The 20,749-nt window shown below is 40.7% G+C and overlaps 1 protein-coding gene across 6 annotated transcripts in view; it reads left to right on the forward strand.

The window, feature by feature from the left end:
* gcgra (glucagon receptor a) overlaps positions 1–17,992 on the forward strand; it is an 81,774-nt gene extending 63,782 nt beyond the window's left edge. For all 6 annotated transcript variants that reach the window (XM_088355675.1, XM_088355686.1, XM_088355667.1 and 3 more), the window contains 4 exons: positions 4,973–5,061; positions 5,142–5,286; positions 16,980–17,021; positions 17,158–17,992. In XM_088355675.1, the coding sequence (XP_088211801.1) occupies positions 4,973–5,061; positions 5,142–5,286; positions 16,980–17,021; positions 17,158–17,475 (594 nt within the window). In that variant the 3' untranslated portion in view covers positions 17,476–17,992. The remainder of the gene's footprint in view (positions 1–4,972; positions 5,062–5,141; positions 5,287–16,979; positions 17,022–17,157) is intronic.
* Positions 17,993–20,749: the final 2,757 nt, after the last annotated feature.

Raw genomic sequence — 20,749 nt, forward strand, 5'->3', positions numbered from 1 at the left:
AAATTATTAAATAAGTTGCAAGTTTATTTACCCACAAAAAAGCTGAATAATTTTATAATATTATACATAAACATGTACCCAAAGGGCTTAAACCAGGGTTGTCAAACAGGCGGCCTGCAGGCCGATTTTGGCCCGCTAAGGGATTTAATCCGGCCCGCGAGACAACACTCAGAGAAGCACAAGAGAAAAACGAGTTGCAATTTGAAATATGTCTACTTGATGTTGCCAAAGCCAGGTGCCTCTGACAAAGACGCTGCACTTGTATTTCTTTCTCTCTCTTTCTCTTTTCCTCCCTTTTTCTCTCACTCTCTGTCTCTCTTTCACTCTCTGTGTCTCTTTTGGTCCTCCTTTGTTCCTCTCTGTCTTTCTCTCTATGTGTCTTTTTACCTTCTTCTGCTCTATCTTTCTTTTTTCCTTTTCTATCTTTTCTCTTTCTCTCTTCCCTCCTTTTCTTTTTCCCTCCTTCTCTTTTCTGTCCTTCTCTCTTTCTCCTTTTCTCTTTGGATTTTTGTCTTTCGTTCCTTTCTTTCCCCCTCTCTCACTACTTCTCTTTTTTTATCTTTTGTTTTTCACGCACTCTTCCTCCATCTCTTTCCTTCTCTTTCTCTTTCTTTGTCCTGCTCTCTCACCTTTTCCCTCCCTCTTTCTCTTATTTCTTGGTCTCTCTTTTTCTCTCTCTCTTATCTACAAGTCCGGCCCTGAATGTTTGTTCTATCGTGTGGCCTCCGAGTTAAAATGAGTTTGACACCCCTGGCCTAAGCTGAAGCCTCCACTGTTGCATTTTATTTTCATTGCATAAAAATCATAATCAAAATCAAAGTAACATTTTTATCCCATAAAGGAAAATTAAAAAAATTAAATAGCATCGCTAGTGACTTGTCTATCATATAATACACAATTTTAATCTTTATATTAATCTTTAGTATATTTATCCAAAAATACGTATAGTGTATGTATATACATATATACTTTAATTATATAAATATGGGACATTTAAGGTTCGACGTCTAACTTGTTCCGTAAGTGAATAGCTTTTCGGGTCGCACAATATTCATTCATTCATTCATTATCTGCACAGCTTATCCTCAGTAGGATCGCGGGGGTGCTGGAGCCCCCATCCCAGCCATCCTCGGGCAGTGGGCAGGGGACACCCTGAACTGGTTGCCAGTCAGTCGCAGGGCACACAGGGACAGACAATTCGCTCGCTCATTCACACTTAGGGACAATTTGGATCAGCCAATTAACCTGACATGCATGTTTTTCGAATGTGGAAGGAAAACAGAGTGCCCTGAGGAAACCCACGCAAGCACGGAGAGAACATGCAAACTCAACACAGGAGGTTCGATCTCATGACCTCAGAACTGGGGTAGCACAAGAACTTTTTAACATTGTGCATGAATACTGGACCTTGAAATTATGGATTCCCCTGAGATAATGAGTATTAAGGCGAAAAAAAAACCTCAATAATCCTATTATAATCGAGTATCATACCCCTGAGCAGTGTTCCCTCTAAGCTGTGCGCGTGCGCAATTGCGCACTGCTCGCACATTCTCTGCGCACAAGAAAATCTAGCCGGCGCACAAAAATGAGGGCTCAAAATTACTAATTAAGAAGCGACCTTAGTCAAAGTTACAGTGCATGAAGGTAAAAATACACGGGTTCCCCTGACGTTGTGTCCTAAATGCTGTATTTTGAAGTCGAGTCTGAGTAGAACGAAGTTGAGTAAAGTTAGTAGAGTTGGTTGAGAACCGGCTTCTTCGGCTCGGCTCACTAAAAGGAACCGGCACTTTCGGGTCCTAAACGGCTCTTCAGGTTGTTTTTGCTTCTTTAATCCCAACATGACCAAATGTTATGTAATACTATGCACAAAATGACTTAAAAGAAGAGGGGAATAGAACAAAAAAATAAAAAAATACCAAAATGAAAAAGTAGTGAAAAGCTGAGATAAAAAGAAAGAAGAGGAAGAGAAAAAAGGAAAAAATTAGAAAAAAGCCAGAAAAAAGAAATGAAAGAAATGTAGGAAAAAAGTAAATAGAGAACAAAAAGAAAAAAGTAACAGCTCGGAAAAAATAAACACAATGAGATTTTTTTAAAAGGAATTTTAAAAAAAGTAGAAAAAAAACACGGAAAAAAAAAGAAAAACTTTGTGTTGCATTCAAATAATTTCCAATGATATCAAGTGAATCTTGTTGCCAACATTGTACTTCCACTAAAAAATGTGATTAAGTACAGTTCTGTATCTTGCAACCGACTAATAAGCCCCCAAAAATGTTAATATTATGCGACAAAATATATCAGGAAAAAAAAAGAAATGGATATCTTGCGAAAGAATTGTAAGAACAAACGACGTTTGTAGGCCGTACAACCTTTGCAATATTACATGAGTCAATTCATTCAAAAGAGAAAAATAATTTTGCATCGCCGGAAACTCATCATAATGTAACTTGATGTCAAGTTTTGGACATGTTTGATAATTAATTATCTTGCCACACTTGGGATTATGGTTGCTCACTGTTGTTTCAAGCGTTGCTCACCGACTTTATGTGAACGCTCAGATTTGTGGAAAATTAGAGGGAACATTGCCCCTGAGTCGTATTTAATTGAGAGCCTCCAAAAGATTCCCAACCTCACTGCTAAAGCACTCTTTTTATGTCATTAATTAATGAGTCTGACCCTCCGTGAGAGTGTTTTTGCTACCATAAGACACCTGAGCTAAAACGAGTTTGGCACCCCCCGGTTTAAGATATATTTGAGGAATAGTAGCATACTCTAAATGAAAAAAAAATATCAAAAAATAGACACACTATATTTGTCCTGTAGAATCTCGGAGAGTCCTAAAAATGGTCATTCCGATGAAGCCCCTCACAAAATGGTCTACGAGCGAACCTTAGCTCGCAGTTTGAACGCAAAGGTCATCTGCGAGCGAGCGTTTATATGAGTGTGAATTGTCTTGACTCTCATGTCGAGCCCGTCTCTCTCGCACACACGCGCACCGCTATTTTCCACACATTAATCATCTTGTGGAGTGGGTTGTACCGCACAGGAATTCCTGTGTTTGCGTTGTCGCGGCAACAAGCCGGACTGGCTCCCGTTTTAGTGCCTCCCTCTTCATCCTGACCCAATTGAGCTCAAGATGCACATCAGTCTAGAAAAGAATCCCCGATCCTCCTGATGACCAGTAAATCAACACCTTCTGCTCGGCTGCAACATGGAGAAAATATTGATTTCCAGCGGGATTACATCAGGTCGACTGCCCCCAACCTTAGCGTGATGCTATTGTGTGAATGCTAACAATTTGTGTAGGTAATAAGTGAGTTAACACAGTAAAAAGGTCACATCACAAATAATTTCCATGACATGGCGCATGCTGTTTCTGGAAATGTCACTTGTTTTTAAAGCCTCTATTGCTTGTAATTACACTGTAATGCAGGGATGGCCAAACTACGGCCCGCGGGCCGCATGCAGCCTACTAGGCTTTTTCATCCGGCCCGCCAAATAAAAAAAAGGGCCAAAAGATACTGACAATAAGCATAAAAGTAAATTAAGTACTAAAACAATAAAAGTTTTTGGTGCCAACTTTGTCCCCATTGTCCCTGTGTGTGTCTACAACAAAAATACTACTACAGAAATAGTACAAAATACTACCAAATTACTAGATGTCAAATTTAGTGCTTGGAAACAGGGACCTAATATATTACTTTGCATTTATTCTTAACAAAAAATAGTATAGCAATGCTACAAAAATACCACCACAGTAATACTATAATACAAAGATACTACTAAAGAAATATTTCAAAATAATTATCACAAAACTACAACCACATTAATATTACTAAAAATATTAAAAATACTATGGAACTACTACAACAACTACAACTATTCTAAAATAAATCAACAATTCAAATATCTCTAAAATACTTGTAAAGATATATCATAAAATTATGACTGCGGTAATACTATACTACAAAAAAAAGTAAAGTAATAATCCAAAATAATCTACTATGGAAATACTACAGACTTGCTCCAATAATGCCACTAAATACTAGTAAAGTATTACTACAAAATACTCTTGCAGGAAAAACTACAAAATGCTACAAATAAAACTACAGTGATACTAATGTAATACTACAGAAATACTACAATAATCATACTGCAGATATATTACAAAATAACTAAAAAAAAGACATACTACAGATATACTACAAAACTAAATATTAAATTTCTTGCTTAATACAGGGATCTTATTTATTATATTCTCTTACTTGTGAGCATTTCAAAAGCAATTTAAATAAAATATTCTATTTAAAAAAACATAAAGAAATATAACATGCAAATGTCTGCATGACTAAATTTGTCTGCATGAATAAAAATACTGTGGTTGCCCACCCCTGCTATTGGTGATGCAGGAGACAGAAAATTGCACAAAGTGGAGTACTGTAATATATTTTTTGCTTAATGCTGGGATTTTGCATATCCAAAAATTGGCATATTTGATACTTTTTGACAGCAATGTAGGAAGGAGAGTGTTTTCACGAGCGTGCTCTCAGTTTTCTTTAATTCTAGGATAAGAACGTTGAAAGTAAAGGACCGTTTCATATGCAGTCCAAATGCCGTCTCAAACCCCCAAAAAGAAACCGGAACAGTTTACTCAAGCATATCTCAAAATTTCACATACTTGCTGTGCAACAAAAGAGCTTGACAGAGGCTGAATTATGATTTTATCCAGAAGATGACATCAGCTAGTAGAATAGTTTGAAGTTAAGGACACCACCTTTAAGTGTGGATACTCTCCCAGCCGTTAGGCACACTTTAACATTTCTGGCCAATTGGGTGTTTTTAGGTGCGCCTTACAGTCTGGAAAATAAAGTGCTAATAAAAATATTCTGTTCTGGTTTTGAATGTTTACTGCTTAAGACTCATATAGAGGATTTGGTTATAAACAGGATTTCTAAGCAGACTCTATCTCTGGCAGATCAACTTCTTGATCTTCATCCACATTATTAAAATTCTTGTGTCCAAACTGAGAGCGCATCAAATGAGATACACTGACTACAAGTTCAGGTGAGCAGAAATGACACAATGGTTTCTAAAAAGTTGAGATCTGATGGTTTTGGTTTTGTTTGTTTTTTGGTCCGTTGTAGGCTGGCCAAGTCCACTCTCACCCTCATTCCTCTGTTAGGCATCCACCAGGTTGTCTTTATTTACGTAACGGATGAAGCCACCGAAACCACCATTGGCCTGCGCCTCACCAAGCTGGTCATTGACCTTTTCTTTTCCTCGTTTCAGGTACATTCATGTGGCATAACTTGACATTAAAGTTCTTTGGCGCGTAAGGTGGGAAATGTAGTAGTGTTCTTTTTTCCCCCTACTTGACTTGGATGTACAGTGCCGTGGAAAGTTATTCGGACTCTTTGAAATGTTCAACCTTTTACCACATTTCAGGCTTCAAAGATAGAACAATTATTATTTGTTTAGAATGATCAAGAATTGGAACACCATCTTAGATTGGAATGACATACAATGCCGGGGTTCAGTCGGTCAGGTCCTTCAGTAACCCGAGAGTCACCTGTTAGATTCCAGCTCGCTTCTGGACGTTTTGTGTCTTTGTCTCCTTGAGCTTGACACTAGACACACACCTTGCCTTCAGTGCCCCTCTCACTGGTCAATAAAAGGTGTAAATGTTTGGTGTTGGTACGGAGGCGCCTTCGGTGCGATTTGGCAGCCATGCTTGTACCAGTTTGTGTATATATGTACCAGCACCATGTGTGACTGAATCAATAATGCACCCTCTGTTAACCATCCTTGAATTTCCAATAAAGTGCCATTTAAATCAAATCCTTTAATATTTATTTGATATTGTATACAAATTAAATAGTGAAAAGTGTCATTTTGTTGGGCCCCTTTACTTTCAGTGCGACACACTCGTTCTAGACATTCAGAGATAATCCCCAAACGCTCCAAAGTGGTTATTTGTTTAATCAAGTCTCAATATAAATGCACCTAGTCTGTGATCGTCGCAGGGTTCTTTTTAAAGTTCATAAACCATCCTGAATGCCAGTAACACCCCAGGAAGATCTGAGATACTGTTGTGTGGAACTTTAAAGCCGGATTTGGATATAAAACAATGCTTTGAAAAACTTAAGGAACTGTCATGGTTCCCCATTGCCCTCAATCATCTCGTCCTGTCTGATATCTGACTCCAGTATCCAGTTTCTGGTATCAATCCCGTCTCTCTCGTCTTGTCTGATATCTTGCTACAGTCTCCGGTATCCGTTATTGATCCCGCCTGTCTCATCCTGTCCGATATCTTGCGCCAGTCTGCAGTATCTGGTATCGATCCTATCTGTCTCGTCCTGTCTGATATCTGACTCCAGTATCTGGTATCGATCCCGTCTGTCTCTCCCTGTCTGATATCTGACTCCAGTCTCCAGTATCTGGTATCGATCCTGTCTGTCCCGTCCTGTCCGGTGTCGATTCCGTCTGTCCGGCATCTGCTCGTGTATCTGGTATCAATCCTGTCTGTCCCGTACTGTCCGGTATCTAACCCGTTTGTCTGGTATCTGCTCGTGTATCTGGTATCGATCCTGCCTGTCCCGTCCTGTCTGGTATTGAGCCCGTCTGTCCGTTATCTGCTCGTGTATTTGGTTATCTGGTATCAATCTCGTTGGTCTCTGGCTTCCTGTTTTGTCCACGCCGGACTTCTGTCTTACTTCTTCCGCCCAGCGATCGCCGAATCACTGCCGTTTGTGTTCACGCACATGACCTCCCCCATTCCCGTAAAATAAAGTTTGTGTGAAAACGTTATGCATCTGGGTCATCCTCCTGTTCTGCTTCTGACAGGAACACTGTGCAAGCAACGTCAAGTCAAGTCATATTTATTTGTATAGCCCTTAATCACAAATAGTCTCTTAGGGCTTCACAAGTTATTACATATAAGAAGTTTAGGTTATTCGTATGCTATAGAGTAGAAGTGAGTTTTAAGCTTAGATTTAAACATTTCACACTGAGGTTGCAGATCGGATCTCAGGGGGAAGAGCATTCCACAACACCGGTGCCCGGATGGAGAATGCTCTCGAACCAGCGGAACACTTCTTTGCTCTTGGGATCACCAGGAGACCGGCGCTCTCGGAACGAAGGCTTCGGGCCGGGACATAGGGGGAAATCAGATCTGAAAGATATGAGGGGGAAAGTCCATGTATGATTTTGTATAGTAATAGGAGAACCTTAAAATCGCATCTTAGGCTAACAGGGAGCCAATGCAGATTAGCCAAAATTGGGGTGATGTGATCGTACTTTTTTGTCCTTGTTAAAAGCCTCGCTGCAGCATTTTGTACCAGCTGAAGACTCTTGAGTCTGGTCATCGGAAGACCGGAAAGTAGTGCATTACAGTAGTCGAGACGGGAGGTAACAAACGCGTGAATTATGATTTCCGCATCCGACTGAGAAAGTATAGGACGAATTTTAGCAATGTTTCGGAGATGGAAGAAAGCGGTTCTAGTAATTTTCTTCACATGTGTTTGAAAGGACAGATCGGGGTCGAAGATGACAACTAAATTTTTAAGTGAGTCGCTCTGTGTGATGTGGCAATTGTCTATGTTTACAGCGGTTTTAGAGAATAAGTCACGGGACTTAGATGGACCAATAACTAACATTTCAGTCTTTTCAGAGTTAAGACGCAGGAAATTGAGTGACATCCACTCTTTTATCTCAGTGAGGCAGGCCTCCAAATTTCCACAGTTTAGTGTGGCAGATTCCTCCATCGGGAGATAGAGTTGAGTGTCATCTGCGTAGCAATGGAAACTGATATTATACTTGCGAATAATATCACCTAGTGGAAGCATATAAATGCTGAAGAGAAGGGGGCCAAGCACTGAACCCTGCGGAACACCACAAGTAACACTAAAGGGCTCAGATGTCATTTCGCCATATTTAACACAGTGCGTCCTATCTGAGAGGTAGGATCTGAACCATATGAGGACGTTTCCTGAGAGACCAATCCATTTTTCCAACCGTTCCAGCAAGATATTATGGTCCACTGTGTCAAATGCAGCACTAAGGTCCAGCAGCAGCAAAAGTGATGATGCGCCAGAGTCCATTGCCCGTAGGAGATCATTGGTTACCTTAATCAGAGCCGTCTCAGTAGAGTGGTTAGCCCTGAATCCTGATTGCATTGATTTAAAGAGATTGTTCTCGGAACAGTTAATCATTCAGCTGCTGTGCCACTACTTTTTCAAGTATTTTAGAAAGAAACGGTAGGTTTGACACAGGTCTATAATTACATAAGTTTTCTGGATCAAGGTTGGGTCGTTTCAGTGTGGTTTTAATGACGGCGGACTTAAAAGCCGCTGGAACTACACTTGAGGAGAGTGATATGTTTAAAATATTTAGAACTGAAGGTGCAAGAACGCCAAAGAGACCTTTAATAAGTGAACCTGGAAGCGGGTCAAACTGGCAAGTCGTCGGTTTGGCCGTATTCACCATCTGTTTAAGATTATCGAGTGACAGTTCACTAAAACGGGACAAAATCCCTGGACAGCCACCATGTCGTGCATCTATAGATTTGAGTGCTTAGTGTGTGTTGAATTAATACTGTATTTAGCAATTTCTTCCTGTATGCTTTGGATCTTCTTAGTAAAGAAGACCATTATGTCGTGGGCAGAATGAGTGGAGCTATCTGGGATAGTCTGTTGCCTTGTGAGCGACGCTACAGTGTCGAAAAGGACCTTGGGATTGTTCTTTTGTGACGCAATCACCTTCGAAAGGTAGGCTGATTTTGCAGAGGCCAGGGCTGCTTTATACTTCAACAAACTATCACACCAGATTTGATGGAAAACTTCAAGCTTGGTAGCGCGCCATTTTCTTTCAGATTTCCTGCATTCTCGTTTAAGGGATCTAGTTTCATCATTAAACCAAGGTGTGCGTCTTTTAGGTCGTGATTTAAGCCGGATGGGCGCTACTGAATCCAGGGCACTAGCCAGGGTAGCATTGAATTCATTTAGGAGTGGATCGATTGAGGCTATGTAGGAAGGAAAGTACGCAACTGCTCCTGGAAGAATATCGGAGAGCTCAGAAACTGTGCCCGTGCTTATATTGTGTCCAGTGAATCCTTCAGTTTTTTTGGTACTACATTTAGCTAGCACATCAAATGTAACTGAATAATGATCCGAGATAACTGTAGTACACGATAGCACCGTCATGTTTGAGGTTGAAACTCCTCGAGTCAGAACCAAGTCGAGCGTGTTTCCATCTTTATGGGTTGGCAAATCAACCAGTTGATTAAAACCAAATCCATCAATTATAGACTGAAACGCAACAGTGAGTGAACTGAGTGGGGAGTTCATATGAATGTTAAAGTCCACCATGATTATAATTTTGTCTGCATAGGTTACTAGTTCAGACAAAAGTTCAGCAAATTCGTCTAAGAAAGTTGTGTATGGTCCTGTTGCGCGATACATAGTTATCACATAAATTGACAATGGAGAGGACCTCATAACAAGAGCCTCGAATGACTTATGATTATTAGAGGTACGAGGAGTAAATTTGAGCGTTTTTTCAGAAATGAGCGCGACACCGCCACCCTTTTTCAACGTGCGTGCTATATGGCTACACTCGTAGTCTGGGGGAGAAGCATTATTTAGTGGTAAAAACTTGTCCGGGCGTAACCAAGTCTCACAGAGACCGAAACAGTGAAGTTTATAATCACGAATAATATTATCAACAAGTAAAGCTTTAGGAGCAAGCGATCTAACATTCAAAAGACCAAATTTTAGCTTTGAATCATTTAACTTAGCTGTAGTCTTTGTAGAGATCGTCACAAGATGTCGCCGTTCGTGTGCGTTGGGCTTCAGGCGTCGGTAGACTCGCAGAATCGATGAAGAAATGATGGTTGGATTAGACAGATCTTCATGTCGTAGCTCCTTCAACTTCACACGCTTCCCTGCACGACATCCCGCTTGTGTTTTCTGTCTTTGCGCCGTCTTCGTCTTCAATTTTTCTTTTTCTTCGGTGGAGCGGGAAAGCAGGGCGAACCCGAGTCCCTTTGGAGCTCATTCGGGATGTCATGGGTGGTATAGAAAGTGCCCGAAAAGTCGAAATTTAGACGCCCACCCAGTCGGATGAGCTCCTCCCGGCTGTAGGTCTTATTGGCCACGCATGTATCCAAAAGGGAAAGCAGGAGGACAATGGTAAATAGTAGGATAGCCGGATAGCAACTAGCCGCAAAGTAAACACGCGCCGCCATGTTGGAAACCGGAACCGGAAGCAACCATATTGAAATGGAAGGAGTATCAGACATCTGCAAATTTGCCATACCTCTTAATGTTCACCTCAAACAAGCAGACTGTTTATAGATACCGCCAAAAAACCCATGATCACTCTGAAAGAACGGCAAAAATCTACAACAATCAGTTGTACCCTGCACAAATCTAGCCTTTATATAAGAGTGACAAGAAGAATGCCATTTCTCAAAGATATCCAGAAAACATCTTGTTATGGTTTAAAATGAGCAACCTGGGAAGCACACCAAACTTGTGGAAGAAGGTGCTCTGGTCAGATGAAGGCAAAATTTCACTTTTTGGCCAGCATGCAAACCAATACGTCTGGCGTAAAAGCAACACAGCTCATCACCGTAAAAACACCATGCCCACTGTCAAACATTGTGGTAGCAGCCTAATGATTTGGGCCTGCTTTTCTTCAGCGGTTACAGGGACGGTGGTTTGAATTGATGGAAAGATGAATGGAGCCAAATACAAGACTGTTCTGGAAGAAAACCTGTTAGGGGTCTGAAAAAGACCCGAGACTGGGATGGTTATTGATCTTCCATCTGGACAATGGTCCAAAACATAAAGCCAAATCTACAATAGAATAGTTAACAAATAAGCAAACCTGGTGTTAGAATGGCCAAATCAAAGTCATGACCTGAATCCAATTGAGAATCTTAGGGCAGAGCTGAAGTCAACCCAAGTCATGTTTATTTGTATAGCCCTTAATCACAAGAAAGGCTGTATAGACCATCCCCAGATCTAAAACCTACCTTGAGGGCAAGGGAAAGCTAAAAAAAACTCAGCATGAGGAAAATGAAGAAACCTTGAGAAGGGGCCAAACTTGATGTAACCCCCCTTCCAGAATGCAATAAATGTTGCAAGGGTATCAACAGACAATACACAGAAATTATCAACATAAAATATAGGAAATAACAGAATGTCCATTTGACAGCTTGATGAACGCAGCAAGTTTTAGCTTCTCAAACGCTCTGCATCCAACTTCACTAAGCTCCAGCTGTTTTGCAAGGAAGAGTAAGCAACAATTTCAGTCTTTCAATGTGCCAAACTGATAGAAAGAGACTTTTGCAAGAGTAGTTGCAGCAAGGTGACGCAACTAAACAACAATCCAATTAGGCTGAATGATAATGTGACCCCGACTTTTCATTTTTTTGTTTGTTAAGAAAGTAAAAATATCCAATTTGTTTAGCTGCACTTTAAAAATGTTTCCCACCTGTTGTTTTCTATTAGTTGTCAGTTTTCTATCTTTGTTTGAAAACAGTTAAAGGGGGGCAAATACTTTCACAAGGCAATGCACTCTTGTGTTCATGAAATTTTTATGTACATGAGTATTCTTTACGTGTAGCACATTTTTACATTATCAAATCTCATATGAATCACTAAACTGATAACAGAATAGGGAAAGGGGAAATCTCCCTTAGGTGCGTGGAAAAAGGAGGAAGTTTTCCCCTTTTAAAGAAAGTCTTATCATAAATCATTCATTGAGGAAAAACTGTTTTCTAATATTTATAACGCATTTAAGCTCCCTACTGTGTTCTGAATGAGACACAAATAGAACAAAAGACATCTTTACAGGTCTAGGTTGAAATAATCTGTCGGTAGCAGAGTCAAACTCAAGGAAATCATCACTTTAGTTCTTGCTACGAGCACTTCATCGTGAGTCACGTCGCCGCTTTCAGCGATGACTCAGACTTTCAGCGGTGATTACATGAACGGAGCGCGCTGCTAATTGGCTTTGTCGTGTTGTCACATTACCATCGACTGTTTGGCCAATGAGGCAAAGATGTTGAACTCGTTGCAGAAGGGGCAAGTGGACTTGACGGTCATTGTGACACAGACAGCGTTGATGAGACTGAAAGTGATAATGGTCAAGTCTTAAGTGGAAGAAGTCTAGATGCGTGTTTTTCAACCATTGTACCGGGCACACTAAACGCTGGGAGACCTTGGCTAGTTTGTTCAGCATCATTGCCTTTTCCACTGATCAACCGAGTAACTATAACATTCATCCATATCGGTAGGTGGCAGCAGCTGACTTTTAATTTTTATGTACTGTATATACTATATGCTCATGAGGTAGTTCACAGATCCCTTAACCACCTGGATCGTCAGGGCAACACTTCCTGTGCTGTGTATTGGTACAGGGAAATGTATTACATGACTTTATTAATATATTAAATAAATTTTATTAAATAGGTTAAAATATAGAAACTTCCCAAATTTCAGCAAAATATTTTTCTCTGGTCTGTCAGGCAAGAGTTTTGCTCAAAAGACATCTCATTTCTAAAACTGCTCTTAACTAGAGAATTTCTACATAGAGGGGGCCACTGTACTCCAAGAGATAATCCCAATTTCTTAAACATGCCGAATGTTAGGAAATAGTATACAGTAGGACCTCGCTACTTCGCGGTTCCACGTTCGCGGGTTCAGAGCTTCGCGGGTCTAAAAAATAATAATAAAATAAAATAATAAAAAAAAAAAAAAAAATTCTTTTTTTAAGCATTTTTGAAGGGGCGTCGCGGATTTTCACTTTTTGCGGGTGGTTTTGGTCCCTATTAACCGCGATAACCGAGGGATTACTGTATGTCTTTTGCATAAAATCTATATAGATTTAATCGGTATATTCCAATTCTCCAAGATAATGCATTTAAAAGACAACGTGTCTTGGAATACTGAGCTGTGATGTCATCAGAGGGAAACCAGGACTCTAGCAAGCCAGTTGCCATATAAATTCACGTGTTAATTAGTTAAAGAAGTTACGAGTGTTTTAAGTTTTGGTAGATTTTGTGGAGAAGTAATAGGTGTTATGTCGCAGATGGGTGCAGCAATGGTACAACAAAGGGCGAGCAGCCCAAAGGGGCTAACTGGTAAAAAAACACAAGGAGAGCCAACAATGGGGGGCTGAGTGGGACCAATCAACGAAAGGCGGTCACTGCCTCGGCCAAAAAATGCTAATCTCGCCAACCAAAAACCATGCAGTGATCAAGCAGGCTAACCGGGAACCAACAAGAAAAAGTATCAACAGCGACCAATTCGAAGCCGGCCGTGATAAAAAAATCAAGTAACATGGCTCACTGATCAAAAAACATGCGGTGAGCAGCCAAGCTTACTGGGAACCAACAACAAAAAGTGGCAACTACTACGGAGATAAACGCGAAGCCGGCGGGGAATAAGCCAAGGGATACGGCAAAGCCTGCTCTAACGCCAGGCTAGCCGGCCAACAACACATAATGGGCAGCCAATGAGTGCCAATCAATACCAAACTAAATAGATAACCCCCTGGCAGCCGCAATGCTAACAAAATTATACCGACCACAACACATGCGGCGTAAAACACAACCAAAAACACACAATTGCAGATCACCAACCAGCAAAGAGCGGTTTGCAATCGCTGTCTGTTTTATGTTGTGTTAATGGGATTCACCATTTTGCAAGTGTTGTGTTACTTCAATGACGTCACAGCTCTACAGCAAACAAGCCAGATCAGTCGACTTTGAGACAAAATTTCCCAAGTCACCCGACGCATAGAATACAGAGACTTCTTGCTACTTAGCACTTTAGTAATTGCTGGTCACAGATTTTTAAATGAATCAATTTCTTTTTTGTTAATATCAATAATATCATTGTATTGTATTATGCATTGTAGAGAGTGCTCTGAGGGTGCTCTGTTTTCGGTGGGTGTGACTGTGTGCACGACTGTAATAGGCTGATGTGACTCTGTGTTCGTGACTGTGATAGGCTGGTGTAAGCTGTCAGTCAAACTGCCTTTGTAAACAAACTTGGAAGAACCGGGACTGCTTTTAGCGGCTTGTTACATTGTAAAGAAATTAATGAATTAAATCAGACTTAAAGGAAAGTCAGAAAAGAGCGACAGAATTGTGATCCCAGCTGGTGGTTTGTAGGTTTATTATCGGGTTCCAGAAGCGACTCGTCTGGTAGAAGGCAAGAGAAGTGCCTTTGGTCCAGCTTACTGCTAACGGCTAGGCTAACAACTGTTTGTAACCATTGCAGCAGACCCTGTATCTTGCCAACGCCAGGTCCATGAGCCATGAAACAGATGACTTGGAGCAACATCTCATGGGAAACCGCTACATTTGGGGATGGTCCTATTTTAATCATTGTGGTGATCTGTCTCTGTTTGAGGACACCCAATGCAAAAGCTTAGCTAGCCGGTTGCTCTCTAAATTGCTTTCTTATACTTAAAGGCGAAACCCTCCAATTTTGTTTAACTTTTGTATAATCACAATAAAACCATCCATTCAACTTCAATTCAATATTTCCTTCCACTGCTTCGCGGATGACACCCAGCTTTACCTTTCCTGCAAACCCAACTCGATTCTCCCACCACCTGACCTCAACTCTTGCCTTTATGAAATAAAATCATAGTTCACCGTCAACTTCCTAAAACTGAACAGCATTAAAACTGAACTACCGTATTTTCCGCACTATAAGGCGCACCTAAAAGCCTTTATTTTTTTCAAAAGCTGACCATGCGCCTTATAATACAGTGCGCCTTATTTATGGATCAATATTAAGTTGCAAAGTCTTCCAACTAACTTGCAGCCGCCGACTAGATTTTCCCCGGAACGCCAAGTAGTCCGCGGTGTATGCTGGGATTTATTTACCGGCGTTTCATTGGCTAACCAATGTGTCAATCATCATTTGAATCGATCACTATTGGCTAAAGTTATTCGGAGGTCAAGGGGCGGATCCTTTCATCATTTACAGGCTGGCATAGGCTTAAACGGCAAAACAAAGCCTGCAATTGGCCGAAAAAGATGAATGTGTATAGCACGTGGTTGACGGCATACAGAAAGCATTTTTTACTATTCTGTTTTTGTAAATATTTTATTCTCCTGGATTTACTACACTCACGGATATAAGAGGACCATGGCTGCACATTATTATTGAACACAACGACTTCGGTGAGCTACTCCGGCTATATATTTTCCCTGTATCTTGTTTCAGACTGAACTCGATGTTTCTGTGATAAGCGGTGCAGATAAGGGATGGAATGGAGTGTCTATTTTTAAATTAAACTCAATTCCAAGTGTTTATTGTCATATGCACAGTAAAGTTGCAAGCGAAAAAAGAAAATAGAAACTAAGGAATGGTTGGCATTTCTTGAATCCCAAGACTTTAACCTTCCGAATGATGGAACGATGCATTTGAGTGACATCGTACGGACACCGCATCCGCACGTGTTCTCGACACGTATTTGCGCCTTTGCAAGCTTTTGGAATGTTAAGGGGGTAATAAGTTTGACTGAACTATCTGACTGTTTTGTCGACGTTCCCATTGTAGCGCCTTATAATTCGGTGCGTCTTATGTATGTCAAATATTGGACCAAAAACTATTTTTTCAGGGTGCACCCTATAACCCGGTGCGCCTTATAGTGCGGAAAATACGGTATTTCTCATTGGCACCGAATCCACCCTCTCTAAAGCTAACTCCTTCTCTTTTTCTGTTGACAATTCCTCCATTTTCCCTTCCCTCTGGTCAAGAGTCTGAGTGTCTTCCTCGATAGCACACTCTCCTTTAACTCTCATATAAATAACATCACCCGGTCAGGCTTTTTCCACCTGCGCTCCATCAACCGTCTCCGCCCCTCCCTCACCCCACACACAACATCCGTCCTCGTCCACAGCCTTGTTACCTCACGCCTCGATTACTGCAATTCCCTACGGCTTACCTCAAAAGTCCCTCCATAAACTTCAGCTGGTCAATGACTCTGCTGCACTCATCGTCACCAAAACCCTCGCTCGCCATCACATCACCCCTGTCCTTCAGCAACTAGACCGCCTCCCAATCTATCTGCTCTTTACCTACATGGACGTTCATAACCTTGCCCCTAACTACCTCTCCGACCTCCTTCACACTGCCACGCCATCCCGCACCCTCAGATCATCTTCCTCCCTCCATCTCACTGTACCCCCTGCCCGCCTCCATGGGGATCAGAGCTCTCAGCCGCTCTGCCCCCCAGCTCTGGAACTCGTTGCTTCTTGACCTCCGAAATTCTGCGACCCTTTCCACCTTCAAATCCGGACTCGAAACTCACCTCTTCAGACTTGGCTATCCTTGCCCATATGCCTCACACAACGCCCCTTTTAACTATAATGTGTTTTATTGGCTATTTATTACTTCCTTGTTTTACTCTTGTTCTACTCTTCGTCTATTGTTGTGTCCTACTCATATGTACAGCGACCTTGGGCGTCCGTAAAGGCGCTTCGAAATACAATGAATTATTATTATTATTATTATTATTATTAATTATGTATTTTGTGTTATTATTTGTAAATTAAGAGTTGTTATTATGTTACAGTTGTATACTCTAAGTCTGTTATGACGCAATCTTGAGGTAACTCTAACCCTTTGGAGGCTTTTTTGAAGATGCGATGCTACTTCGCAGATTTTCTCTTCTTGCAGGTGGTTCCGGTCCCCATTCACCGTGAAAACCAAGGGATCTCTGTATTTTGAAACATATTTGCACAATTGTGGGAAGGAACATTTCACGTTCTGTGCCTAATTGAAAAAGAATATGTATGGGAATACCTTTAAAAGGTTTACCATTTTCAAAATGTTAATCAAGGATGCGTTACAGAGTAAATTAAACGTGTTAATATCTCCCAATGGAAATAAGGGATCTTAATTAAACCTTTATTTGATGTATTAATTAAAGAGTTGTCTCTGTTGTCTCCTTAGGGTCTCCTGGTGGCCATTTTGTACTGCTTCGTCAACAAAGAAGTAAGTTCTCTTTCTTTGACCTCTACTTATGTTCACGCACACTGTGTTTATTTATAAGACACTAATAGTAACCATGAATATGTACAATGTGCTTTACAAATAGTAAAATAATCGAACAAAAATACACAAACTTTAGGTCCAGTCAGAGGTCCTGAAGAAGTGGAAGCGTTGGAAGCTGGGTCGAAACATTGAGGAAGAATACCGCCACACGTACAGCAACACGCCCAACACCAAGACGGCCAGCCTGCTTAACCACGGCCCCCTACGGCAGGTCGACCAGGACCCCGCCAAGCAGCCGGCCGCGCCCGTCTGTGGCCCCCAGGAGTGGCACGTCCTGGTGGCCAACGGCAGGTTGGAGGGTGAGCGCGAGGACCATCTCGCTAACTGCACGGTGGTGGAGGACGCCGGCCTTCTGGACAAGGCCGATAGCGAGCACGCCGAGAGCTGCCACTGACTCGATGCTCGAATTGTCCTGCGATGAGCGACTAGGACGGTCGAACGGACGGATGAGGCCCCTTCCGCGAATCTCAAGGCAGACGAGCCATGTGAAATAATACGAAAACAACTGAAAACCTCACACGTCGATTTTAAGGGACAAAGAAATTATTTTGTAGGAGCTTTTGTTGTGGGTGCGTTGGGCTAGCTGCAAGGAAAATGGACACAGGCAAAACAGTTGAGTTCAGAGGCGCATACCCCAGTACAGACCTCTTTACAAATTTCTTTCGAATCCAGGAGACTAAAATATACCTACATCCTTTCACAAGGGTATGATCCGAAATTTATTCAAGGCCTCTTTTATTACATTTTAACTTCTTCAACGTGAACACAAAGGATACATGTCAGTATTTATTGTTGACTTAAAAACTAAATTGGCAATTTAAAAATTGCAATTCTATCGATTTACCTGGGTCATATCCCTCAAGAGGGGTGACCGACAGCAAGACAAACACATACAATAACAAAGAAAATAAAAAAGGGGGGGAAAAATATAAAAAAACCACACACACAAACATTTTTGGACCATGGCCAACCCAAACGCCCAAACACCCAAACAAGTTAGGCACCTCGGCACCTAAGTTGGTCACGTATTCGTCCCTCCAAATGAAACGGGACACAAGAAAGCGGCCATGTCACTCGGGCCAGGGTGACACAACATACTCTTTTGTCCAACAGCAGGGCCCGACAGCTTTCACTGGTTTACCCCTGCCGCATCATACAGGTGCCCTGCCCATCCCTTAGAACGCGTCCAAACATCCCACCATCATTTTTCAACACCTCACCACTCATTCCTATCACCAACAAAATTTTAATTACTTGCTCCAAACAAATAGACAAAATCATATTGAACCCTAACAAGCTGCTATTCACAATTTTTAAGCTTTGTTGGATTCAAATAATGTAATATTTTTAGAAAGCGACAGACGATCAAACACGTATGTTTAGAATCTCCAAAGTACAAAAGCTACAAAAATCGGCTTAAGAACCCATTAACAAGTTTACGGTGCGGTGCAAAATCTAACAGCATATTTTATAATAAATGTTAAGAACATTGGCTGATGCAGCCAGGCAATTGACTTGAAATGGCATGCAAGGAAAAGATTATTTGAATAGATATTTCAAGGATCTATGAAAAGCCTGTCAAATGCTCAAAATGTTTACCTCCGAAGGAGGTACGAAATTACGTATGCTGCATATCACAATCAAATGATATTTTGCAAGCAGGAAATAGACTTTATTTGGAATTCGGAGAAAAAGATATATTTTGCAGGGATTCACAGTCACTGTCTACTGCTGGATAAAGCCATTAGTTGCAGTTTGGTCATATTTATTTATTTAAAAATACATTCTTGGTCGGTTTAATATCTTTGGGTGTTGTTTTTAGAAATGGTTGACCAATCTTAAGTGTTGACAAAATCTTAATCATTATTCTAAAGAAGGGATGTCATAAATTGAACAAACAAGCCATTGGGGGATTTTGGCCTTATGCGTAAAAGGTCTTGAGAATGAAGTATCAGTTAAAAAAAAAAATCTGCCAAAATTCGAAATGCTTATATGAAGCCGCCTTTCAGATTATCTTAGACCACACAGGCTCACTTTACTTTATTTTATTTTTGGGTAAAATCTGAAAAAAAATGTACTTAAAAGAATCTGTATCTGTCCTGTATTCAAATCAGCTATGCTAAAACTCATCAGTACATAAAATTCTAGTTAAAAAATAGGAATGCCAACTTGTAGCCATTGTAACTTCAAATGTGTGGCACTATCAAGAAATTGACTCTTTAATTCCGGAGTTTCCCACAAATTCCCATACTGCCGGCCACGATGAATGGCTGATTTGCAAATAGTTGGAGGGACTTTCTATTGATTTTTTTTCTTGCTATCCTACAAACCTTCGAAAGTTTTAAAAATACAGACATTTTTGTGAGCTGATTTCGCCCTGACTTCACCGCCTGTGTTCATGGGAAAGAAGCAGCTGCTCTGGCCAGGTCATTCCTGGTTTACATGTAGGACACAACCCTCCCCCGCCCCAAAAGAGGTCAAGGGAGGCTATGGGATGAATTATAAATAACACGTAATTGCGTGTGCAGCCTGTAAAGGGCTTCTGTTGCGGAATTCGACTCCTGAGCTTGGACGCCGTGGGGACTTAAGTACCTCGTGCATGTACAGGTAGTCACAGACATAGAAAACATTTTTGAACACAAGTAATCCGTTAGGATTAAATGTACAACATTTAAAATCACTAAGACATATTTTTATAAATATCTAACTCAAAAAGATTCCGTCCATGCAGATTCAAAACAAGAAAATGCCTCCCATAAATTACTAACTTTCCAGACTATTAGGTGCACCTGATTATCCGAAAATATTCCCTTTAAAATACTATTTTATGAAGGCTCACCAGTCTTGAAGGCGCATTCAATTGAAACTACAGTAAGATCAAGGTTTGCCTTACAAAAACACTATTGGAAACGAAAAAAATAGTTCATAAAACATTAATTTGAGGAAATCTGATTTCCCAACCAAAAAGAATTGTTTTTTTCATAAATGTTTACGGCCTTTAGAAGCATTTGGTTACGATTATGCATTTCTTATCGTATCTACCGTTTTTAATGTCTATAGAGTGCACCGGATGATAAGGCATACTTTTAAATTTAGAGCAGATTTCATGTTTTTAGGTGGGCTTTACAACCCAGGGAAATACAGTAACTCAATTCCACATAGAGCCAGCATATGCTCAATTAATCGCAGTAAAAAGCATTCCATTCCATACATAAAAGAGTTATGTTGAGAATAAAATCAATCTATATGATAGTGAATCATACTTAAATGGTATTTTTTGTCGGCTTGAGAAAACCAAAATCCTCCCTCTGATTTACAGTACCGCATTTACAGTAATTTATTCATAAAATCCTCTTTCGAACAGAAATGAACCATCTGTCCCGTGATTAATCCCCCCAAAGGTGCAAACAAACAGCTTCCTCAAATAGATATTATTCCCCAATTAGCGACTAGATGTTTTATCTTTTAAAAGGACAGTGTGTATTATTTGAACACTACATGCATTATCTAACACAATTGTAAACGACTGCTAAAAAGCACAAGGAAGAATGCAAACTACGGAGACTTAAAGCAACCATATAGTGAGATTCTTGGGTACCTATAGCAGCAAGATGGCTGACAGTAAATGAGGTTCATGTTACGCGAAACACATTTCTCAACCTACAAGC

The sequence above is a fragment of the Urocampus carinirostris genome, chromosome 1, assembly GCF_059441175.1.
Source record: "Urocampus carinirostris isolate Australia breed hairy pipefish chromosome 1, RoL_Ucar_1.0, whole genome shotgun sequence".
NCBI lineage: Eukaryota > Metazoa > Chordata > Actinopteri > Syngnathiformes > Syngnathidae > Urocampus > Urocampus carinirostris.